Here is a 26,587-nt window from a genome sequence, read left to right on the forward strand (position 1 = left end):
ATAATGATTAAGTGATCTTAATTTACATTATACAGTTTTTAACAAGAAACAATATTCTATGTTAATCATTTTTTTTTCTTACGACTTTCCCTGTTCTGGATCGGAAATTTTTATAGCCTACTTCCCAAACTCATGATTGTATGCCTGGTTGTCCTGCAAATTGGTCTATCTAAGGTCTGCTGATATCCGGTTCATGTGCCAAATATTTGGCCTCTCCCTTGGTCCTCTTCTGTCTATGATCATTGCAAGGGCCATCCTACCAATATAACACTCAGGTCTCAGTTGGATATGTCCACACCAAAGTATCTTCATCTTCTTCAACTTCCCTTCAATTGGAGCAACTTGCATTAGCCCTTAACCTAATTTTATTTCATGGAGTGGCCAACCAGCTGACCATCTCAATATCTTCATTTCCATAGTGGAGAGTATGCTGATTTATTTGCTTGTGGCTGGCCATGTCTCTGTTCTGTATACATCTGATCAATGTTGTTATACAATATCCTCAAGTGTTCTAATGTTTGAATGACGCATTCAAGACCAAACTTCCAGTCATAATAAAACAGTCACGGGACAGGTTCATTTAGCCTCGGGTCCAAATAAAAACAAACCAAATGCAGGGAAGCTTCCTTTTCTCTAGTCTAGGTACCCATAAACCATGCAGGGCTGCTCCCTTCAACCAAGGATCCAGTTAGAAAAAACAAACAAACAAGTTCTTACTATGGTTATAGTCTCTAGGCTTGAGTACAATTTTTTTTTTCAGTTCAAGCCAGGTAAATAATTCCCCAGTTTTTCCTCTTCCACCCAGAATCTAGGTTCAGGAGGAGACCGGATATCACCCTCTCTCCCTTGAAAGTATCTTTTCCTTTTTTATAGCTTCCACCACTTAGGAGACATAGCTGTCAATTCTACTTCCTAACATTCTACAGGTCCCAGTTCCTCCCTCCAGGTTTGGCAACTTGGTGATCTTTAAGGGCTAGTTTCTACCTTTCGGTTTAGTGAAGAGGCTTTTAATGCTTTCTTGAATCAAACAAGGAGGGAGCACATACACTTTGTCACAGGGCCCCGAACCTGTATCAGAATCAGCTAACTCAGACCTCTAAGCCCATGAAAAGTGCCACTGGAACCAATGGGACTCTGAAAAGCTGTAGGTGTCTGTGCTATTAAGCCCCAGTTCTGCACTGAGGCCATATCCAATCATTAAGATCTCCAAATTAGTAGCCACCAAAAAGTTCCACATCAGTAGCAATATTTATCACTTCTGCATGCCCAAACATACAAAAAAGTGCATATTTTATTTTAAATAGCAAACTTAAAAGCTGGTAAATATGAAATTATTTCATTATGAAATGAAAGAAAGTATTTTAGTAAACAAACAAAATATTGGCAAGAAGTTAGAGTACTTACCTGAGGGATATAATTTCTTCTTTCTTGGCATGCAGCATGAAACCATGCCAAACTAAAGAGTGCATGGGCTCGAGACAAATTGCCCTTTTTACTAATCTGCTCTGGAGTCCAAGATTCATAGGTTCTCATCAAATTCTTTTTTAGGCCTGGAGGGGCCTAGGTAGACAAAAACAACATATATACGTGTGTTATATAATATATATATAAACAACAACATCAACAACAGCATATATATATATATATATATATATATATGTCTAAATGTCTAACACTAATTCCTAAATCTTCAAAATTAACTTAATTCAATTTGGAAAATAAGAGAAAAGGATGATTAAAGTATTATAGTAGGTGGCCTAATAATAGAATCATCTTAGACTGGAGATAATGTTGACTCACTGAAGCGAATTCTGAACAGAACAACAAACAAATTAGAGGGACTGAAATGCAGTATAAGATAGATTAAGGGAAGACCATCAGCTTGAAATGTGTTCATTTAAAAACCAGACTGAATACAAATTTGTTCAAATACAAGTCAAATAGTTTATTGTTTTACAATCACTATTACTACTTATTATTTATATTTCAATAAAGCCTAGTGGTCTTGATCAAGGATCAGGACCCCTTGTGCTATGCATATAGTCATAGTGCATACATATGATAAGAAGAGACAGTGTCTGCTCAAAAGTACAAGTCAAGAGAACACGCAAACATAAGATGTGGAGAGCACAAGGGAACAGTGAGAAAATTGTGATTACTGTAATCAGAAGGTAACATTACATAACAGTTGCCAAGCCATTATCAAGTGTTTTTTGTAGGTATAAGAACACAAGAATGGCTATATTGGCTCAGACCAATGGTCCATCTAGCCCAGTATCCGGTCTTCTGCTGGCGGTCAGTGCCTGATGCTTCAGACGGAATGAACAGAACAGGGCAATTATCTAGTGAAGAGGTGATATTAAAGGGGAGTTATGATTTAAATCATGTTTTCTTATTTGTAAAGATTTTTTTCCTCTCCTTTGAAAAAGAGAATGTTTTTGGCTAAATTCGCCTACTTACAGCAAGGTTACCTGTACCAGTAGCAAAATATTTTCTGATTGATTTTTTTTTAATAAGTTGATGATTTGCCTTAAAATAAATATGTACATCTTGACCAGATGATGATTAAGGGGCTTTGATAACCATATAATAATCACCAATGAAAACAAGTCAAGTGAACAACTAGTGTCCTTAGTAAGAACAAGATGTTGGGGTTACAAAGAAGAGAGAAGGGAAAGAATCAGTGCAGTTATATCATTGTGGAGCCTCAGTGATTTTAGAGGTGGTGGATCTAACAATACCAAGGAGCTAGAACATCAGAAAAGGGACTTTGTGGCTAGTGTGTTATTAAGGCACGCGACATTGGCTTGCATCTGAAGAAGTGAGGTTCTTACCCACGAAAGCTTATGCTCCCAGTACTTCTGTTAGTCTCAAAGGTGCCACAGGACCCTCTGTTGCTTTTTACAGATTCAGACTAACACGGCTACCCCTCTGATACTTGACATTGGTAAGGTGTCCCTACCCTGAGTGCCTAAAGTAAGAACTCCACTCAGTATGGAACTGCCAACATTTTGGAATGCAGAACACAGAGCCAGCAGACATTGTAAACATGGAGCTCCTGGGGTCTAACTCCTGAGCACTGTTGGTTCAGGTGATCCTGAGAAGAGCATCTGCTCTGTCCACCCCTTGAATTACCTTTTTGTGGCAAAGAATCATCTGCTGTCAGAGAAGAAGAGCTAAACAATGTCAGAAACACTAAGGACAGCAAACTGCTATGTTCCAGTAGGTAGCCCTAGATCACCAAAGACATCAGTGAAGCATGCTCTGAAGATATGACAATCCCACAGGTGCCTTGGAAGCTAGCTCAGTATACTGGAATCTCTGTTACTAATCTAGGATAGCTTGCAGCAATGAACTGACTTGGGCAATAAAGTCTCATGGCAAAAACCTAATTAGATGCCAGTGCTCAGAACTGTCTTTCCAAATCAAAGCATCAAGGGAGCCCTTCTGTGACAGATGCAGTCAAGCAATTTCCTTTCAGTGAGTACCATCAAATCATGGAGGGTAACTAATGCTCAAATATCACCCCAGCCTGCTTGGCATCTTAGGACAGAAGGGATACCAATACCTTTAAAGCAGCTCCATGCCAGATGATGATGATGAAGGGGCTTTGACAACCATATAAACCATGCCAAAGTGTCAAAACTTGGGATATGTCTAAGATGCCAATGCCAAGGAGCTGAAATTCTGGTGGACCTTATCTACAGGTCTGATGGTTGAGATCTCACCTCTGAAGCTTGTGTGATTAGATACCTCACGTTCTGGCAACTATACACCAGCGTGAAGTGACACCTCACCTTCTTGGCACTCATGCAGCAAGTTTAAAGCACTGGCATGATGAGGCACCTCATCAATATGCAATGCACCTTATTACCAAAGCTGCTCCAGGGTGCCTTATCTGCCAATTGCTAAGGTATTAGTGCCAATGTGCTGAGGTAGGGATGCTGAGGCACTTTTCCTCACTGGTGCATCCAGGCAGAGATGCTGATGCATTAGATTGCCTATTCTACATTGCATAGCTAAATCTGAGTCTACTTTGACTGTCATCAATGAATCCAGGCAGAGGTGCAGAAGCGTAGAGTATCACTCTCACCTCATACTGATGTAATAAGATTAAGACACAGATAACTGATTGTCTGTAGCTCACACCTCAGGTCAGATATGCAGGAATGCCTCTTCTGCATGTCAGATTGCTGTGTCTTCAAGTTTCTGGGCTCAAGAGTTCCTGCAAATCTTGACCTCAACACAGAAAAATAAAGCATCTAGTTTCTAGATCCCCCCCAAAGCCCTTAAGCCGGATAGCATGCCTTAACAACTCCAGCCAGGAATAGAATTGGAAACTTTATCAGTCTTGTGGTGGGACCTAAGAGTTTGCCATCCAGAAAGTATCACAGGAAACAGCTTAAATGTTGTGTAGTGAGGTACTGGTGAAAGGAATTTTAATTTGAAATGGACCCTTGAAAAACAAGATCAGAGAAACACAAAAGAAACAGATTCAAGAACTTAATGTACAATTTGTCTGTCAAAGCAAGTGCTCTCAGGCCAGAAAGACAGACAGATACATCAAGGGCAAGCAACCGCCCTAAGCTGTCAGAGGCAGATAAACTTCTAAAATGAAGGAATTGCTCTGTGTTTCAACTGGTAGAAAAGAGCAGGAAGGAGCTGCATTGAACTGCAGATTAATCCAGCTCAAAGAAAACAACCAAAGCTTTGAAAGAAGCTACCAGTTAAGCCTGAGACGAAAGGTTCAGCACCAATTGAAAACTGATTACTTAGCATGACTGAAAGCTAGAGAGCAATAAATGATATTGTGAAACTACCCAAAGTCAAACTGCATCTAAAAAGAGCTGAAGCAGCAAAGCAAATGGCAGGCGACTCCTGTGGAGCCTACCTTGACTGACTGAGATTAGAAAAGAATGAACTGAAAAAGTGTTTAACAGGGAGCTGTGGCACTGACAGTTGGAGTGGAACTTATATTTTCCACCTGATGAGTTTTAGGTGAATTATGCACCCTTAGGCAGAGGCTCTTAACTTTAAGTATGGCTGCCATTGTTGTCTTTTTCCATTACAACATTTTCTTGAGGCAAGAACTTAAGATATTGCAACAGGCATAAATCCCACCAATTCTCATAGATTTTGGATATAAATGTTTAAGTAATTTTTGATAGTCTAAGAAGAGGAGACACCTAGAGAATGAGAAAAAACATCATCCTACCTAACAGAACCAATTCAGAAGAAACCAGTGTCTGCACTGTCACAGACTGAGTCACAGAAAGATTATCATCCCTGGATACTCTGAAAGATCACTAAATGGGAACTAAACCACTAGACTGCAGACTCAGAAAAAAACATATTACACAAAATGATGTAGAGCATGATACAGAGTATCAAGAGCAACTTATGAGGCAGGAACATTAAGAAGTTATCATTCTTGCCATAAAATATAAAAGCAAACAAGAAATTCAGAAATAAATTATTCATTCTGTTAACACTTCTATTTCTGCTTAGACACTATAGAAACTTCCGTATGATCATGCACTGTTCTGAGGCAATGACATTACCTAGGCATAATAGGATACAATAAGGATTATGTAAGAGCTGTAAGTCTGAATTTCCACATTTTTGCTTGCTTAAATCAGATACGTTTTAAACATATATTCAATATTGTAACCAGAGATTCACTATGCTATCTTTTAATAAAGTTAATTTTTCTAAACCCATTTTGGAAAAAAAAAATCTGGAAGTCTTATAAAAAAACTATTTTATTTCATGGATCAGCAAGTTCTCATATATGATCATACAAATGATCACTAAAAATATCCTAAGGTAAATTAATAGCAATTTGTGTTTCATTCATATTAAAAAAAAAGACAAAATCTAAAAAAAACCCCATATTCTGTATTAGTTACTGTGACAGGTTGGATCACAGAAACCCCTTTGGGACTGCCAACTGATGTGCTGAGACTACTTCTAACCCGTTTTCCCTGCCAGCTTGGGAAAACCTTGCCTTGTTTGAGCCAGACATACTTGCCTGCTGCTAACACAGACCCAGGTCTGAACCATGTCCCGTAAAAGCTGCAGGCTTAACTGAAAACAGCTTAAGAAGTGTTCCTGTCTCCAACACTCAGATGCCCAGCTCCCAATGGGGTCCAAACCCCAAATAAATCGGTTTTACCCTGTATAAAGCTTATACAGGATAAACTCATAAATTGTTCACTCTCCATAACACTGATAGAGAGCTATGCACAGCTGTTTGCCCACCCAGGTATTAATACATATTCTGGGTTAATTAAAAGTAAAAAGTGATTTTATTAAATACAAAAAGTAGGATTTAAGTGGTTCCAAGTAATAACAGACAGAACAAAGTGAATTACCAAGCAAAATAAAATAAAACATGCAAGTCTGAGCCTAATACAGTAAGAAAACTGAATACAGATAAAATCTCACCCTCAGAGATATTTCAATAAGCTTCTATCACAGATTGGACGCCATCCTAGTAGGGACACAATTCTTTCCCCTGGTGCAGCCCTTGTTCCAGCACAAGGGGTAGCTAGGGGATTTCTCATGACTGCTACCCCCTTTGTTCTGTTCCACCCCCTTATGTATCTTTTGCACAAGGCAGGAATCCTTTGTCCCTCTCTGGGTTCCCACCCCTCCTTCTAAATGGAAAAGCACCAGGTTAAAGATGGATTCCAGTTCAGGTGATGTGATCACATGTCACTAAGACTTCAAGGCTTCATCCCTCCCAGCCTGACTCACAGAAAGGCCTGCAAGCAAACAGAGCCATCCACAATCAATTGTCCTGGTTGATGGGAGCCATCAAGATTCCAAACCACCATTAATGGCCCACACTTTGCGTAACTACAATAGGCCCTCAGAGTTATATTTCATATTTCTAGTTTCAGATACAAGAATGATGCATACATACAAATAGGATGACCACACTCAGTAGATTATAAGCTTTGTAATGATACTTTACAAGAGACCTTTTGCATGAAGCATATTCCAGTTACATTATATTCACACTCATTAGTATATTTTCATATACTGCAACGTCACAGTTACAATTTGCTGAACTTTCTTCTATAAGACATATGCCTGTTATTTCATCTCTCATGAGTGCATTAATACTTGTCTGTAGCTATACAATAAAAACGTTTCTTAGAAATCTTACTTCATACGTTATTTTCAGACTTGACTGAAGCAAAATCAGAGTAAATTTTGGATGAACTTCAGCAGTAAGCCACAGACGAAAATTAGGCTGGGGCTGAAGAGTATTCAATTCCTATTTTAAAAAGGAGATGTATTATATTAAAATTATGAATATTTGATTTTGCAGCACAGTAAAAGTTTAAAGGTATACTATCAACTTAAATTCATACTTCTGTCTGAAAACACCTACTATTGTTGCAAGCAACATCTGGGATTACAAGAACTGACAGATTGGAGAAAATCATTTTTTCAGGTTGGTTTACTTTGTAGATTTCACAGCACTTAGTATATAGCTATTTCACTATTACACCTTTATAGTCAGTTTTCTCCTCTCTGTGTGAGTCTTTCACACAACACAGAAGAGTATCTTTTTATAAATATAGGAAAATATGATTGCAAAGCAACAAAAAACAGCAGGAAGACTCAGAGGCAGGTATAGAGTACTTAAAACTAATTAAAAAAACTGGATTCTGAGCGGACGTTGTTGCTTTAAGCAGTACACATTCTCAAGCATGTATGAGTCACAGTGGGACTACTCAAATAATTAAGTACTAATACATCATAAGGGTGACAGAATAGGGCTCTGAGGAAATAGTTCATTTTCTATACTCAATGAAAATTAAAGTAAAAAACACATCAAACGAGGTGTGTTTCTCTTTGATTTCAAACATGTAATCACACTGGTGACTAGGAAACCTGCAAATTTCTGTTCCAGACCCTCGTTTTTCAGTCATCAACTTTGCATACTTAGCATGGAAGTTGCCAGAGGTTTCTGAAATGACGCAGATGACTCTGATGCAGTTATCCTCACCTTTTCCAAAATAGGAAGCCAAGATACAACAAGATGCAAGTTCTTCAAACAAAGCCATCCTCCATTGCGTGCACATTCTTTTAGAGTTTGAATGGCTAAGTCAGCTTGGCCTTGGCCCATTGCAACCTACAAAAAGAAACACATTTGTATTGGGAATTTATTATGCCTTAATATTTTGTTCAACCGTGAAAACAAAACACTCTACTTAAAATTAGATTATAAATGCAAAATAGAAAGGTTATTCATCATTAACTAGAATTCTCTGAAATTTTTTCCTTTGAAGATCCCCATTGTAGGAATAAAACAAACTGCATAAATCTCCCAAACATTGCAAACATCTGAGTGTTAGGGAGTGTACATGCATCAATACATAGAATTGAGCATTCTAGACAAGATGAAAGGGATTTGATCTAGATGGCATATCCTTTATGATCTACAGGAACAATTGGTCTAATGTAATTATGATGGGATCAAAAAGGAGTCTGTTGCTACATAAGGATGAAAATGGAGATGGGTCTTTGAAAAAGATTGGATTGGAGCTCACTAGCCAAAATATCAAAATCAGTGCTTGGTACTGAAAGAGCTGATGCTGCTGGGTACTGAAAGAGCTGATGATGGCAGCGTTGTTTCCCTTTCAGGTTGACATACAAATTGCTTTGTTAGACACTGAACTCTGATAGTGTGACACTGCTGGTACTGAGATTACTGATACCACCTTTGGTAGCAAAAAAGATGGACTTGATTCTCTTCTACTCACATGGATGGAGATTAGGAATAACTATATTGAAGATAATGGAGTTACATCAGTGTAAAACTAGTAAAGGACAGGAGAAACAAGCATGTTTTCTTTCTATGAGAAGAGTGGGGAGATACAAATGACCTAGCATAGGACCTTGTCTTCTTCATTTTCTTAAGAGTGCTGTCTGTTCAGCTGCTAAATAAATTAGGACTTCCAAATGGAAAATCAAATCTTAAACTGAACTTTCTGATGAATGATATATGAAGACAAGATTTCCCTTTCCCCATCTCAGTGAAACTGTGCCAGATGCCTATTACACTACTCTTAACGAATGTTCAACCAAGCTCCCCTACCATCTAACAGAGACTGTCAAATAACAAGGAACTTGGTGCAAGTCAGGTTAAGAAGATGCCAAAGTGCTTCTGAGGGAGCTACTAAAGTGTCTTGGCTTCTCTGTCACTGATGAAACAGAGGTAAGGAGAACCATGACTCTGTGGATAACTCCAGTAGACATCTATTGATGGAAGAGTTGTCATGATTTTTATCCCTGAGTTCAAATAAATCAAAGAGTTTGTGGGCCTTCTCTTGGATTGGTGATGCAGGGATGTCCAGTGTATAAACCAAACATATGATACCTTATCTTGGAATGCTTTTGAATAATCAGGAGGAGATAAGGAAAAGGTGACCAAGTTATCAGGAAAGGTGGAAGTAGATGCTAAACCCTCAATGGCCTGTTCCCTATCTTTCACCGTTGATTCAAAATTACTCTGTCAGTTTACAGAGATGATTTATGAGATAAATTAAAAAAAAGAGAGATTCTGGCTACTGTGTGGAATGTTTGGGGAAGATGATTTTGGAGACTTAGTGCTTCTCTTCTAATCTTTTTTAATAGGACAATGTCCAGAAGATTTACCATAAGAATGTCACTCTTTGTCCAGATATTATTCCAAAACATTATATGGGATGGCCAAGAGGGGAGGGATATTCTTGGATCCAATCACACAGAGCTAATATCAGATCTGTCAGAAGATGAAGAGCGAGAAAGCTGCTCTTGTATATATTAATAATAAGATGGGATCCCAGAAAGACTTGAATCGTTAGAGTATGAGAGGAGGGATAGATCACACTAGTGTTCAGTTGAGAAAAAGACACAAATTCAAAGGCTGCTGAGAGGCAAGATTAAACTGCCCCTAACCTGTTGTTATGTTATCAGAGGAGTTGAGGAAGATTGCTTCAGATCCAAAGTGGAGTACTTCATATTCAAATACCCATTGTGGATGAGTGCATCAGTTTTATGGGAAGACCTTAAAAGGTTAATTGCTGTCAGGTTACACACATATCATGGACCCAATTGTAGCTAATCTTGGTCAGCTTTAAGCAGCTGACTTTTGGAGATGAGTCCTTCTCATCCTTACTGGGCATCTTTTTAAGAGCTGCATTCAATGGTACCAAATATTCTCTGCACTTGAAACCGAGCGGCTTAGAGAAGGTTGGGGTCTTCTGTTTATTCATAGCTGGATTTTCAGATGCAATCCAGAGACTCAGGCTATATTGTGCTGATGAGACCTGCTCTTGAAAAATGATCTTCAGACTCCTTTGTCAAATCAATTGACCTTTTGTACTGAAATGCAGTGCAGAGCAAACATGTGGAGACCAGTTCAGCTTTCACCCAGGCAGGAAAGCATCTGAAAGTGCTGGTCAGTGATAGACTTCATGCTGTCACAAAACATGCATCTCTTGAATCTAAGTACTTCCCCAGAGAAGCCATCTTGAATGATCTATTGGGCAGACCCGAAAGAGCAAAGTACTGTACAAAAACTACTATCAGCTATCAATTAATTAATACTTAGTTTTTAAGATTCTCAAACTATTTTACAGAATTTCCTAAAGAAAATGAAGATCAGTAGTACTGAATATTACTTTAATCTCTGATTTTACTTTTTCAGTTAAAAACAGAAATTAAAAACACTGCTATGACCATTGTGTCATTTTAAACACAAACATTATATTATATCATTATGCATATCTGAGACCTACCTGGTGATAGCACTCTCCATGTCTTTCCACACTGGCAAGTTCTTGTAGTTCTTGAGAAGGATCAGCACCGGGAGAAATAATTATCAAGATGGGCTCAATTTCCAGTGTTTCTTTATACAGACGTTTTAGATTCAGAGGTGGTGGGGACAACTCTTTTATTCCTGCAATTGGACAAATATTAAAAAAAATAAAGCAACAATAAAAAAATAGAATGTTCCTTAGAAATAAAATCCTTCCACTCAAAGATAAACCAGCTACATATATAGCTAGAACAAAACATCAGCTCCTAAAAGACTACGTGTTTTTTTTCAACTTCTGATTCATACAGAAGACCCACTTTGGTATATAAATAAGGTACTGTAATACAACAAATTCATATTGCAAAATTAAACAGAAAGACAAATAGGACAGATGCTATTATGGATATGGGACTGCCTTAGTTGCTGTGACTGATCTTAGTGACCACAAAAATGCGCCTATGTTAGAACCACGTTATTTATTCTAGTTCAATTGCAATCAATTACATGTTTATACAGACATCACATATGTTGGGGGATCAAATCTGGAACCTTCAGAACTAAAAAACCAAAACAAAACCACCCACCGTAACAACAGGAGGACTAAAGAGAGATTAAATTTACTTGTAGGTGATAAGCAGAAACAGCTCCCAAGTGCACCCTAATATTGGGAAAAGACTTCTTCAAAGTTCACAATCTCAGGAAATGATGACAAGAGACAACTCTTTAGTCAAGGCCAAAATGAAACTGCTTTGATTTCAGAGAATAACACTTCCTTGCTGAGCTTTGAGAGACTGCACTTCCTTAGAGCATTCAACATCAGTATTTAATAAGCTATCATGATCTACACCACCTAGCATAGGGACTCTTCAGTTATTTGGATAGAGAATATTTGATTTTACAATGAGAAAGATCAGGTAGCACAGGTAGAAGCACCCATGCTCTAATGATCCACCTATATGATTCAAGCACAAAATTGATGCTCCTAAACTGGATCGATGAGAAGTACAAGAATGTTGTGCCTCCTTATCTTCCAGGTAATATACAGAAAGAGAAGAATTGGAGTAAAAGAATACAGGAAGTTTTGACATAGGCTCAGTGAAGGGTTAAAATCCAGGTGCATTTTATTTAACAACCTGGTATATGGATTGTGCCAGCTCTTTTTCAGACCCAAAGTCCAGAGTATGGTCAAGAGACAGACCAGAGGCCTAGCAAATAGTGATCAGCTAAGAGAAAGCTGGGGTAAACAGATAATCTTGTTTTGCTAAAATAAGACGAGTCAGCAAATTGCCAGGTGTTGGAGCTAAGAACTAAATAGACTCATAGCCTCATAGACTTTAAGGTCAGAAGGGACCATTATGATCATCTGGTCTGACCCCCTGCATGCTGCAGGCCACAAAACCGTCCCTACCCTTCCTTGACTCTGCTGATGAAGTCCCCAAATCCTGTGTCTTAGTGACTTCAATTGGCAGAGAACCCTCCTGCTAGAGATCCCTGGCCCATGCTGCGGAGGAAGGCAAAAAACCTCCAGGGCCTCAGCCAATCTACCCTGGAGGAAAATTCCTTCCCGACCCCAAATATGGCGATCAGTAAGACCCCGAGCATGTAGGCAAGAGTCTCCAGCCTGACCCTTGTTAGCCATTATACTGTTTACCAACCATTGCTTGGTATTCCTCAGCTAATATGTTTTACCATCAAACCATTCCCTCCATAAACTTGTCTAACTTAATCTTAAAACCAGACAGGTCCCTCGCCCCCACCGTTTCCCTCGGAAGCCCATTCCAATATTTCACCCCTCTGACGGTCAGAAACCTTCGTCTAATTTCAAGCCTAAACTTCCCCACGGCCAGTTTATATCCATTTGTTCTCGTGTCCACATTAGTACTAAGCTGGAATAATTCCTCTCCCTCCCTTGTATTTATCCCTCTGATATATTTAAAGAGAGCAATCATATCCCCCCTCATCCTTCGTTTTGTCAGACTAAACAACCCGAGCTCCTCCAGTCTCCTTTCATACGACAGGTTTTCCATTCCTCTGATCATCCTAGTGGCCCTTCTCTGCACCCGTTCCAATTTAAGTTCATCTTTTTTAAACATGGCAGACCAGAACTGCACACAGTACTCCAAATGAGGTCTCACCAGCGCCTTATACAACGGAAGCAGCACCTCCTTATCCCTACTAGATATACCTCGCCTAATGCATCCCAAGACCGCATTGGCTTTTTTCACCGCCACGTCACATTGTCGACTCATAGTCATCCTGCGGTCTACAAGAACCCCTAGGTCCTTCTCCTCTTCCGTTACTTCTAACCAATGTGTCCCCAGCTTGTAGCTAAAATTGTTGTTAGTCATCCCCAAATGCATCACCTTACACTTTTCACTATTAAATTTCATCGTATTTCTGATACTCCAATTCACAAGCTCATTCAAGTCTCCCTGCAGAATATCCCTATCCTATTCCGAATTGGCAACGCCTCCCACCTTCGTATCATCCGCAATAAATAACTGAGTCTTATTCAGAGTTGCAGATTGAACACAGAATCCCTGTTCCTATTGTGTTAGTTTCTTCTGTACGGAGACGTTCTTCCCACAGATCCAACCTTGAGTTTATGAAAAGTTGGCACATGTCAGTATAAGATATGGCATCCTTCCACCTCCCCTTCCCAGGGACCAATGCCTTGCCTTAAGACACACAGAAGACAATCTTTATTGTCATATACTTTCACCGTTTCTTTGCTTTAACCCCTAGGAATGTACCTGTTGGACAATCAAAGGAGTTGCTCCATTCCTATGGACCCCAAATCAGAATTCAACATATATATTTTATACTAATAACATTTTATCAAAGTATTAATTAAATGTTAACTTGCTAACTTGAGACCATGGGCGGAGACATTATGTAACCTGTTAACTATTGGCTACTGTGTTATCTTGTCTTGCTGCAAAACCTATCTCAGGGTGTGGAAATGCTTACCTCGTCACTTTCCCCCGCCCATGGAAAAATCTATATATTCTATTGTAATCAATTGATTGACAGTGTCTCTGAACCTAATAAGCAAGGTGACACTCCGCCAGCGCTGTGTGTAATAAACTCCTATGCTTGACCTCTACATGGTGTGGATTTATGTCCTTCACTCAGGTTAATTCCAGTGTGGCAGTACCACCATACAAATCTTATGGACTTGTCTTGCTTGTGATGAGAGCCTAAGTGATTAGGATGACCTTGCACAAGCCTTCTGCACCAGGATGAATTTCATCCATAATTTGCTGCAGCACATCACTTTGATGTTGAGCACTTTGATCTAATTCAGCAAAGCATTTAAGTACGTGCTTAAAGTTATGTAAAAAGGATTTAACCACATGCTTCAGTGATAATTCTGTGCTTGACAACACTGCATTTCCTCTCACACATCTTAATCAGTTGAGGGAAACTGCAGCTAAGGTGAGGACACACAACCTTCTAAGCAAACTGGCCAGCACTTCTTAGGGAGCAAACGCTCAAACTACCCGATCATCCGGTTTAGCCCTCTGTTACTATGCACCAAAATACAGTGCTCCAATCTAGCTCCATTCAACTCACGTCAAGTTGGTTGACACATAACTATGTTGTAATCATGTGCACACCAGTACCATGACTTCCCATGTTAAGCAACATCACTCCTCCACACATCTGTTGTGAGAGTGCGACAGCCAGAATGGTTGAGAAGATCAGGGCAAACCTGAGCCTACCACTGTACACAGACATCTTCAACCACCCAAGAGCGCACTTGTCATCAAGGCACTCACTGTGGCCCACTTGTCCTGCCCAGATTTCTCTGTGAAGTTTATGTGGTGTGAAGAATGGTCTGCAGCTGATGTCAGAAACCAGTCTCTTATAAGGTCCTGACCATATGCATACCTGGCTTTGATTTGCTATGCCATTCATCAACACTTCTTAACGGATTTTGATTGGGTAAGGGTTAATATGCAGCCAGCCTGCACACTTTGGTCCAACAAAAGGATCCCTCATGCAGCTGTTGCCAAAGAGACAATGCCACACATCACTGATGACTGACCTCTGACCAGATTTGATGGTGGACTGAGGGCTCTACACTTTGCTAATGAGGCTGCTGCAAATTGGCTTTGAAAGTTCTGCATCTGATAAGAAAAACTGAACTGAGCCTAAGGCTTGGTCTACACTAAACCCCCAAATCGAACTAAGGTACACAACTTCAGCTACGTGAATAACGTAGCTGAAGTCGACGTACCTTAGTTCGAACTTACCGCCGTCCAGACCCGGCAGGCAGGCTCCCCCGTCGACTCCGCGTACTCCTCGCGGCGAGCAGGATTACCGGAGTCGACGGGGAGCACTTCTGAGTTCGATTTATCGCGTCCAGACTAGACGCGATAAATTGAACCCAGAAGTTCGATTGCCTGCCGCCGAACCAGCGCGGTAAGTATAGACAAGCCCTAAGATAGCGAGGTGTTAGGTGCTATAGAAACCCTACGATGACAAATCAACAGATATGCTCCATGTCAAACATTAAACCATTTTTAAAATGTATTTGAGTTTAAAAGAGTGGGGCAAATTTTTAAACATATTTACCTCATTTTAGGCTAATAGCCTATATTCTATAGTGCTTTAAATTGTTAAAAGCAATTTTACTAGACACTCCAGAATATACATGAAGGTCCTATTAACACCAGCTTCGGGCTGTCTCAGTTCAGGTGCCAGACAAGACTTAGTTTGTAGCAGACCAGAGCTGCAATTGAAGGGAAAGTCCTGCTCAGCTGCAATTGCAGCATGCTCAGTATAAGAAAATGATAGAGCAGAGGCTTATCACTGGAGTGAATCCATTTGTAAATATCTTCCTCAGGGATAAGCTTTGGATAAGCACTATGTCCAAGTGTTATATTTCCATATTCGACAAACACCACAATTTTCTCCTATACAGTGATTTATAGCATATGACTACTGACTGTATACTCATTCCTACTGGTTAATATTCTTCACATCTACTCATACGGAAATTCAAAAAGTATAATGAATTATAGTCTTTCTTCCCTATATGCTATATCAAGTTTTCAATACCTACAATAACTTAACTAGGCCTAATTATCAGTGGTAGCCCACTAGTCACCACCCTTCTTGAAAAACCACTCTGCTTTCAATATTCAAGCCAGTTCTCTTTTGACACTGACTTTTCCAACATTACCTTTCAGACCAGGAACTATGTTTTATTCTGTGTTTGTACAGTCCCTAACACAATGGAGCCTTGATCCTAACTAGGCAAACTGGGCAATAATGTAATAGAAGTAATAATCAGTGTGAAGAACTAGGGGTGCAATATGGATAGATGCCTAGTTTCCTGGAGATCATATTAGATCATGGGAATATCTCATGTCTTAGCCTTGAGTGAAGCATTCTTGTAAGATTCAGTTATTCTTCTAGCTCACAAGTAAGCAGCTGCATGACATGTACCAAAACAAAGCTGCAGAGATCGTTTCAGGCTTACCGGCTCTGATAGTGTTGCTTTTAAAAACAAGAGGTTGCTAGGAAACAAAGTTAAACAAATCACTGAAAAAGAATGTAAATGACAGCTATTCATGTTCAGATGATGACAAGAAACAGAAGTACTGAGAAGGTATCTTAAGTAGTAGCATCAGAATACCTTAAATGAATGACACAAAGCTATCTCATTTCTCAAAGTGGAAGCCTACTTCTTTCCTCAGAGTAGGTGAGAATTAAACTCTAAATAAATAATAATTACCTAGGCTATTGTAATAAACTAAAATAATTCAATATTAAACAAAGGCTGTCTAATTCACACTGTACAAAACTCATTCAGGGAACCAATCTATTTAAAGTGTACCCTCCCACCAACTTATTGTAAAAACCTTAGAAAAATATATATTTAAAAATAAAACTTAAAAAGTTAACCCATCCTGTATGTTTTCATCTTGTAAAACATGCAAAAGTATGTGAAAGAATGATGTCTGGCAAATCATTAGCCTTCAATATTATTTAATCACTTTTGCTAATTAAAACAAAACAAAAACACCCCCCCCCCCAGCAATAACAACTAACCTAACGGTAGACATTTCAATGAGTCTACCTGAATAGGAAAGAAGACGACACCAGCCAAGGCTCCACTACGATGTTGAAGAGCTGGGAGAACCAAGGCATCCATATTCACCTGGGGTTATCAAGCTTGGCACTGTTTGCTCTTCTTCAAAATCCTTGAAACAAGGGGGGGAAAGTGGGAATAGATATTCTGTTTTCAATTCAAGAAGAAAGCATCCCAGCCCAGTGCTGAAGGGTCAAAATTGGGGGGGGGGGGGGGGGGGGGGAAAGAGGGAAATGCAGGGAAGCTTTGTATTATTTCTTGATGTGAGAAAATCTATTGACTGTATGCCATGCAGATGATAAATTCAGAGAAAAACTTCAAACGCTGTTCACCTGGGGCCAACAACTCATGGCTAAGACAATCCATTCTGACAGTTTCCTTCATTTGAGCTGTTGATCTTCAGAGAAGATAATTGAATTTCTCCCAAGGAACATATAGCTTTGCCTTTCAAAAGAAGTCAATTGCTTTTCATTTTTTGCTTTCTAACAACATACACCACTTCTGTGTGATTTGTCAGCCTTGCAAAAGCCCACCCGATAGGTCCAAATGGTTGAAGATATGCTTTTACTTTTGTTAAGACCAAGTGTCACAGCATGAAATGTTACTTTAGATGTAACTCCCTGCTCCTGGAGACTGGCATCTATGGGATTGAGGGTTGGATTCCAGGGTTCTGAAGAACTGAAGGAGCTGGTCAAACAGCAGTGCAAAGACCAACACCTCATTTATTACCAGAGCTCGGAGGGAATGCAAAGGGAATCCTACCAGGACTGAAGACTGATTCACCAGTTGAGAAGGAAATTTTACATATACTATATAACTGTGCTCAGAAAAGCAATGCCTGCACACGTTGCAGAGTGACCCAGCCAGCAAGGAACAGACCTGGATGAGGTTGTATGGCTGCAGAGGACACATCAGATCCAATGTTCTAGCCCTTTTTTGCACCAGTCACCAGATTAATGAAATGGGAATCGGGGAAGGGTGCATGACTTTTGGAAATGTGCTTTGTGAAGTAGTTCAGTGTCTCCTGATAGGAAGAAGGATGCACTCCAGGAGGCACACCTACAGCCCACCACAGTGCTTTTTAATAGATGAATGTAAGATGGAGGTACCAAAAGATCACACTTTGATGTGAGCACTATCAAATGCTGAGTCAGAAGATAAAACTGACACCTGAAACAAGTAACATACGTGACCCATCAGACTGTGGTGAGAACTAAGTTCTGAAATTATAGTGTCAGATGGGTATGACAAATTGACCTGCAGAGTTCTGGAAAGAAGGCTAAGCCAATGATCACCATGAGAAACTGGGCAAAAATGTTAAACATCCAACAGAGGGTACAATTAACTATCTTCATGGTGTTATGAGGAATGGTCATAGAGTTGGAAGGGGGTATTGATCTGGAGGTGAACTGATGACCTTTGTATCCACCTTTGGAACCTCACAGGATTCTTATAAGAGGTTGCTTTAGAGAGAACTCAATTTGTCCCCATTCACAGCTAGTGTTATTGAAAATGACTGTATTCGTTTTTATAGGTTTCAAGAAAGGGAGAAGGACACTCCAGGAACCCAGAATCCAAGACCATCACCAGGTTAGTAAGTCTTTGCAGAAGTTTCAAGTGCTCAGTTTGCAGATGTGACAAAAATGGAAAGAAAAACAAATTTGGAGCTATAGTGCTAAGGGATTACATAGCCATTGTGAAGTTGTATGATGATCTAAGGAAGTACAACAGGAGCAAAAGTAGCATATGGGACACAAAACCATAATACAGATCTGCCTGTGGTATTGCAGGCTGAGGCAATTAAAAAGTTAAAAGGTCAGGAATACAGAGCCATTATCTCTGAGAAATTGTCCTGAGTAAACAGGGGAGGAGAAAAAAGTCTGACATCTAAGCACAACATCCAGATACAATGAGCCAAATTCTCTGCTGGTGGAAATTGGTGTGGATCTAGTGAAGTCAGTAAACACTTTTTCACAGCAGCTTTGTTTTAAAGTTAATGCAGCTATGGCAATTTATGCCAGCAGTAAGCATGGCCCAATTTTTTTTAACCCCTTTTATCAGGGATCTGCGGGTAGTAATGTTAACAGCATACAACAGACTAATGCTATTTCTAGTTGCAAACAGAAATAGCAGATTTAATTATATCTGTTTTGGCAAATAATTATGATTTATCTAGATGCAAAGGGACTGAATGAATTCAAGTGTGGTTTAGTTTTAGGAAAGTGCCTGTGAGAATGAAATCTGATGTGCTGCTTAGCATACATTTTATTTTATTTCTGGATACCATTACTGCTTTCCTAAAGAAAATGGAGCTGTAGATAATTAATGTCAAGCCTCTTTAAAAATTTTATTTCCATTTTAGCCAGATTTTTTTAAACCAATGAGAAGTCACCCCAAATGCAGCCACCCTATCAGAGGTCCTGGACTATCTGTTGACTCTCAAGAAATAGGGTCTCACTAAAGGTTCACTTAACAGTAACTGCAACCTTTAACCAGCAGGTAGAAGGATAATCATTTTTTTCTCAACTGACCATAAAGAGGTTTCTCAAAGGCATAGTGAACCTCCTTCCCCAACCCAGACTTCCCACTCCTCAATGGGATCTCAACCTGATGTTAAAAGGACTGACTAGACCACCATTTGAATCCATGCCCAACTGTTCATTAACTTATCCTGTTCCTGATCACCATGACCTTTGCAAGAAGGATAGGGGAGAGAGAGGCCCCTTCACCGTGATCTTCCCTGACAAAGTCACTCTTAGACCACATCCGAAGTTCACTCCCAAGGTGACTTCTGATTTTCATGTAAATCAGCTTATTCAACTTCCATCCTTTTATCCTAAACCTCATCAAGATAATAGGGAAACCATCCTATGTATGCTCAACGTGAGGAGAGCCCTGGCATTCTATTTAAACAGAACATGAGCATTCAAAAAAATCTGAGACTTTTTCTTTCTGTTGCAGATAGATCAAAAGGTGCAGTGATTTCAGCTCAAAAGCGCACCTTATAGGTCTCTAACTGTATCAAGCTCTGTTACCAGATGCGTAATGTAGCACCCCCATTTTCAATACGCACACACTCTATGAGATTGGATTCCTCTTCTGTCACCTTCTCCAAGGGTATCCCTATATCAGCAAACTCCAGAGCAGCTACCTGGGCATCTGCACATACCTTTGTAGAACATTATGACATCCTGGGGAAGTCAGCCGTCGACACCAGTTTCAATGCCATGGTACAGATAGCGTTGGTACCGGAGGTGGTTGTCAGGGCCGAAAGGCTTGCACTGATGGGTTCGGAGATGTTGACCTGGCAGTGAGGTCTGTTGGTGCCAGGTGCACCAGAGTCGGTACTGGCGCCAATGTCCGTACCAACGAAGCCTTCCCCAGGGCAGATCCTCTATGTTTTTCATGGCCCCACGGTACTGGTGCTTCTTTGCCCAGACCCATCAGATCTTTGGGCAGTCCAACTTGCTCTGTGGGTTCGGTACTGTGCATGTCCTGGGCACCAGCTTTAGATGGCTTCGGTGCCATCAGTACTGATAGAGCTGAACGTTGTTTTTTGGTTCCATCAGGGCTTGTTATGGGGTCTCACAGACCTTTTCTTGCGTGAGTGGCTCATCTCTCTGGGCTCACCTCCCTTTGAAGTAGAGGGTTATGGGTGAGAGTTCCCGCCGGGACTCTGGGGGTTGAAGGGCTGAATCCATGAGTAGGATTTTGAGTCTTTGCTCTTTGTCTTTCCTGGACCTGGGCTTCAGTTGCCATACCTTTGTGGAATGTGCTTCTCTCCCAGGCAGCGAACGCACTGCAAGTGTCTGTTGGTCACTGGGACAGATTAGTTGCAACTGAGGCACTCTTTGAAGACCGGGGAGCCAGGCATACCTTTGTCGGGGGGGGGGGAGGCTGAGAGGGGTTGGCAATTCTAAAGGGAGTTAACGATCCATGAATGGATAGCTCTAGCTGGGTCTCTAGCCAGGGGTCGGTTACAAGGGATTGAGGAGAGATTGCCCTGCACGCTTGGGTAGCCTCTTGGCAGGAGGGGAGCAGCGCATGCATGGGCAGGATGGACTGCTACCGATCAGCAGCACAGTGATACATACACAGTGGAACACCCTTATAGGGATACTATCCAAAGAAGAAGTTCTGCTTTTACTTCATTCACTTCAGTCAACAAGCCTGCTAAACAACCAGTGGGGCCACTGGATGATAGAGATGCTAAAGGAACACTCAAAGACGATAAGGTCATTGTGGAGAAACTAAATGAATTCTTTGCATCGGTCTTCACTGTTGAGGATATGAGGGAGATTCCCAAACCTGAGTCATTCTTTTTGGGTGACAGATCTGAGGAACTGTCCCAAATTGAGGTGTCATTAGAGGAGGTTTTGGAACAAACTGATACACTAAAGAGTAATAAGTCTCCAGGACTTGATGGTATTCACCCAAAAGTTCTGAAGGAACTCAAATGTGAAATTGCAGGACTTCTAACTGTCATCTGTAAACTATCATTTAAATCAACTTCTGTACCAAATGACTGGAGAATTGCTAATGTGACGCCAATTTTTAAAAAGGGCTCCAGAGGTGATTCTGGCAACTACAGGCCAGTAAGCCTCATTTGACCTCATCTGGAATACTGTGTGCAGTTCTGGTCTCCCATGTTTAAGAAGGATGAATTCAAACTGGAACAGGTACAGAGAAGAGCTACTAGGATGATCTGAGGAATGGAAAACCTGTCTTATGAAAGGAGACTCAAAGAGCTCGGCTTGTTTAGCCTAACCAAAAGAAGGCTGAGGGGAGATATGATTGCTCTCTATAAATATATCAGAGGGATAAATACCAGGGAGGGAGAGGAATTATTTAAGCTAAGTACCAATGTGGAAGAAAAAATGGATATAAACTTGCCATAAGGAAGTTTAGACTTAAAATTAGATGAAGGTTTCTAACCATCAGAGGAGTGAAGTTCTGGAACAGCCTTCCAAGGAGAGCAGTGGAGGCAAAAGACATATCTGTCTTCAAGACTAAACTTGATAAGTTTATGCAGAGGATGGTATGATGGGATAGCCTAATTTTTGGCAATTAATTGATCTTTGACTATTAGCAGTAAATATGCCCAATGGCCTGCGATGGGATGTTAGATGGGGTGGGATCTGAGTTACTACAGAGAATTCTTTCCTGGGTATCTGGCTGGTGAGTCTTGCCCACATGCTCAGGGTTTAGCTGATCACCATATTTGGGGTTGGGAAGGAATGTTCCTCCAGGGCAGATTGGCAGAGGCCCTGGGGGTTTTTAGCCTTCCTCTGCAGTGTGGGGCACGGGTCACTTGCTGGAGGATTCTCTGCACCTTGAAGTCTTTAAACCATGATTTGAGGACTTCAATAGCTCAGACATAGATTAGGGGTTTGTTACAGGAGTGGGTGGGTGAGATTCTGTGGCCTGCGTTGTGCAGGAGGTCAGACTAGACGATCATAATGGTCCCTTCTGACCTTAAAGTCTATGATTCTATTATTTCAGTACCGGGCAAATTGGTTGAAACTATCGTAAAGAACAAAATTGTCAGACACATAGATGAACATAATTTGTTGGGAAATAGTCAACATGTTTTTTGTAAAAGGAAATCATGCCTCACCAATCTACTAGAATTCCTTGAGGGGGTCAACGATCATGCAGACAAAGGACATCCAGTGGATACAGTGTATTTAGATTTTCAGAAAGCCTTTGACAAGGTCCCTCACCAAAGGCTCTTAAGCAAAATAAGCAGTCATGGGATAAGAGGGAAGGTTCTCTCATGGACTGATAACTAGTTAAAAGATAGGAAACAAAGGGCTGGTCCACACTAGCCCCCCAGTTCGAACTAAGATACGCAACTTCAGCTACGTGAATAACGTAGCTGAAGATGAAGTATCTTAGTTCAAACTACAAGGTACTTACCACGGGTCCACTCGTGGCAGGCAAGCTACCCCGTCGACTCCGCGTACTCCTCTCGGGGAGCAGGAGTACCGGTGTCGACAGCGAGCACTTCCGGGATCGATTTATCGCGTCTAGACAAGACACGATAAATCGATCCCAGAAGATCGATTGCTTACCGCTGAACCCGGAGGGAAATATAGACGTACCCAAAGGGTAGGAATAAATGGTCAGTTTTCAGAATGGAGAGAGGTAAATAGTGGTGTCCCCCAGGGATCTGTACTGGGCCCAGTCCTATTTAACATATTCATAAACGATCGGAAAAAGGGGTAAACAGTGAGGTGGCAAAATTTGCAGATGATACAAAACAACTCACAATAGTTAAGTCCCAGGCACACTGGGAAGAGGGACAAAAGGATCTCACAAAACTGGGTGACTGGGCAACAAAATTGCAGATGAAATTTAATGTTGATAAATGCAAAGTAGTGCACATTGGAAAACATAATCCTAACTATACCTATACAATGATGGGGTCTAAATTAGCTGTTAACACTCAAGAAAGAGATCTTGGAGTCATTGTGGATAGTTCTCTGAAATCATCCACTCAATGTGCAGCGGCAGTCAAAAAAGTGAACAGAATGTTGGGAATCATCAAGAAAGGGATAGATAATAAGACAGAAAATATATCACCTCTATATAAATCCATGGTATGCCAACACCCTGAATAATGCATGCAGATGTGGTCGCCCCATCTCAAAAAAGATATATTGGAATTGGAAATGGTTGAGAAAGGAGCAACAAAAATGATTAGGGGTATAGAACAGCTTCTGTATGAGAGATTAATAAGACTGGGACTTTTCAGTTTGGAAAAGAGGTGACTAAGGGAGGATATGATAGAGGTCTTTAAAATCATGAGTGGTATAGAGAAAGTAAATAAGGAAGTGCTAATTACTCCTTCTCATAATCCAAGAGCAAGAGGCCACCAAATGAAATTAAAAGGTAGCAGGTTTAAAACAAACACAAGAAAGTATTTTTTCACGCAATGCACTGTCAACCTCTGGAACTCCTTGCCAGAAGGTGTTGTGAAGGCTAATACTATAGATAGATTCATGGAAGATAGGTCCATCAATGTCTATTAGCCACGATGGACAGAAATGGTGTCCCTAGCCTCTAGTCCCTAGTTTGCCAGAAGATGGGATTGGGTGACAGGGTATGGATCACTTGATGATAACCTGTCGGTTCATGCCCTTTGGGGCACCTGCCATTGGCCACTGTCAGAGGACAGGATACTAGGCTTGATGGACCTTTGGTCTGACCCAGTATGGCCGTTCTTATGTTCTTACTTAAATGCAGATGGAATTTCAGCATCAGAATGCCCATCCACTGCACGATGAGACATCCCTGAAGAGCCCTGGTTTGTCAGCATGAAGAATTACACAGCCAAATTACTAGGGTGGAGGCAGCAGATTCAATTTTACAGCAGTTCTCAGGCTCAGGATGGATAAGATTGGGTCAAAGTTGCGGTCTGATTTTTGTCCTGGTCTCTGGTGGACATTGCCTCACTCATGCCAAGAACCACACTGGGCACTTCTGCCAACATACATAGATACTTTCATTGGGGAGCTGGCTTCAGCCTGTCTATTCACTGTCATGATGGACATTACTTGGCCAGTAGTGACCTCTGACAAGGAGGCTAGTGCCCCCCAATTAAAGATACTGGCATTGTTTGCTTTCTTGGATCAGGATTCAACTGAATGACTAATCTCCACAGAGAGGAAGCAAGACAAAGAAAAACAATAATGCCACCATAAAAAAAACAACAAACATGGGTCAGAGGCCTAAATTCCCATGCTCATAGCACAGCTAATGTGAATAGTTGTTCACAATGGCAAAGAAGTGGCAGATGTAGGCTGCATCTGAGTTTCCAAGCTTATATGAGAAGTGCCTGGAAGGTCTTTGGCTTATTAGCTGTTTCTGTGACCTTTGTGGGCATGCTTAACCCAGTCAGTCAATCTCTAAACTGGAGATTTACTTCTTATGTGTAAGAATAAGTATGAATAATAAGCTGATATTTCAAATTTTGACATGAAAAATGCTAAAGAAGAATGATAATTATAACTTTTTCAAAAGAATATGACATATGAGCAAGGAATTAAGGGTTTTCAACTCTTATGCAAGCCAATGTCTAGTCTAAACTGTTTAGCAAGCTAAAGCATATAAGGCCAAATGCTCATAAGAGTGAACAAACAAACAAAAACAGCATTTGTACCTGCAAATAGACTTACAAGATCATTAAAACATTTTTTCAGACATCACTATTGCACCTTTTAGTCAAAATGTGGCCCACCAACTCTAAGCAAATTCAAGTTCTAGGTCAATAAACAAAATGAAAATTGTTAAAATACTGGTGAAAGCCTCAATGATGAGTTTTACCAAACTCAAAATACAAGAACATGTTCCCTCAAATCTAGGGCTGGCATAAAGAACTGAGACATAACTGTGCAGTGGACGAGACATTATACACACAGAGAAGAAGAATGTTAATTTTTGACAAAATATGGGACCTTTGCAGTATACTAACTATGCCAACTTGTTCTTCATAATCTAAAATGTTACAGGTTGAAACAAGCTGTTGTTGACATATATTAATAGGCAATAGCTAGGCCTTTCACAGAAACTCAGAAAACAGTGAAGGGCATTGCTGTATTTTTTAGATATGGCTCAACAGCTACTGGACTGACATTCCAAACTGCTGACTACCAATCCATGCAAAATGCCGATCTACAAAAATATTGCAGCATTATTTCAGTCATGTCACACCTCTGCCTTTGAGTCCCTTTACCAGCTCCCTTTTACCTTCACATCAGACACAAACTTTAGTCCTTATTTTTAAATCTTTCACAATTTAGCCCCTCCCAGCTATTTATCCAATCTTTTATCCCACCATGATGTAACCTGTTCTCTTTCCCCTACCAATAACAGCAGCCTTTTTCATCTGCTTGTCTACTTCTCTCACAAACAGTTTTTTCCATGCTGCCTTTTATGTGTGGAACCTGCACAAACAGGTTTGCATCACCATTGCCCTTGTGTTCCTTCAAATTCCTTCTCTGTTAGTACTGTGATACCCAGGTAAACTCCCTAGTGATAATGGCTAAGGAAGTAAATAGATTGTTAGAGATTCATTAGTAGTTCATCCTCTTTTCTCGTTAATGAAAGCTTTGAAGACTCCAAATTGTACACTAAAGATTATATGCAATTTTGTGTTCCTACTACTGTTACCACTCGCAATATGTGATGTAGAACACAATGATGGATCTTTTCCCTTAAGCTAGGGTTACCATACGTCCGGATTTTCCCGGACATGTCCGGCTTTTGGGGGCTCAAATCCCCGTCCGGGGGGAAATCCCCAAAAGCCGGGCATGTCCGGGAAAATCAGGAGGGAGGGCTCGGCCGGGGCCTCTTTGGCCGGGGCCGGTGCGGGGCCGGGCCGGGGTCGCGGGGCCGGGGGCATGGTGCCGGGCCGGGAGCCGGGCCGGGCTGGGGTCCAGGGGCGCAGTGCCAGGCCGGGCCCGCGGAGCCGGGAGCCGGGCCACCGGGGGGTGCGCTGGGGAGCCGGGGGGGAAGGGTGTGCGCTGGGCCGCGGGGCCGGGAGCCGGGGGGGGGGGGGGGGGGGGGTGCGCTGGGCGGGCCGGGGGTGGTCGGCCGGGGCCAGCACCCAAGCTGACCCAGGCTGGAGCCGCCGGGGGGGCCAGCCTGGGCCGCACCTCCTC

At 41.0% G+C, this 26,587-nt stretch overlaps 1 protein-coding gene across 3 annotated transcripts in view; it reads right to left on the reverse strand.

Moving 5' to 3' along the window:
- The window catches only part of DYNC2H1 (dynein cytoplasmic 2 heavy chain 1), a 418,528-nt gene that overhangs the window by 155,366 nt on the left and 236,575 nt on the right, over positions 1-26,587 (reverse strand). For all 3 annotated transcript variants that reach the window (XM_024099590.3, XM_024099589.3, XM_024099588.3), the window contains 4 exons: positions 10,800-10,960; positions 8,024-8,149; positions 7,175-7,285; positions 1,405-1,560 (listed from right to left, as the gene is read on the reverse strand). In XM_024099590.3, the coding sequence (XP_023955358.2) occupies positions 1,405-1,560; positions 7,175-7,285; positions 8,024-8,149; positions 10,800-10,960 (554 nt within the window). The remainder of the gene's footprint in view (positions 1-1,404; positions 1,561-7,174; positions 7,286-8,023; positions 8,150-10,799; positions 10,961-26,587) is intronic.

The sequence above is a fragment of the Chrysemys picta genome, chromosome 1, assembly GCF_011386835.1.
Source record: "Chrysemys picta bellii isolate R12L10 chromosome 1, ASM1138683v2, whole genome shotgun sequence".
Taxonomy (NCBI): domain Eukaryota; kingdom Metazoa; phylum Chordata; order Testudines; family Emydidae; genus Chrysemys; species Chrysemys picta.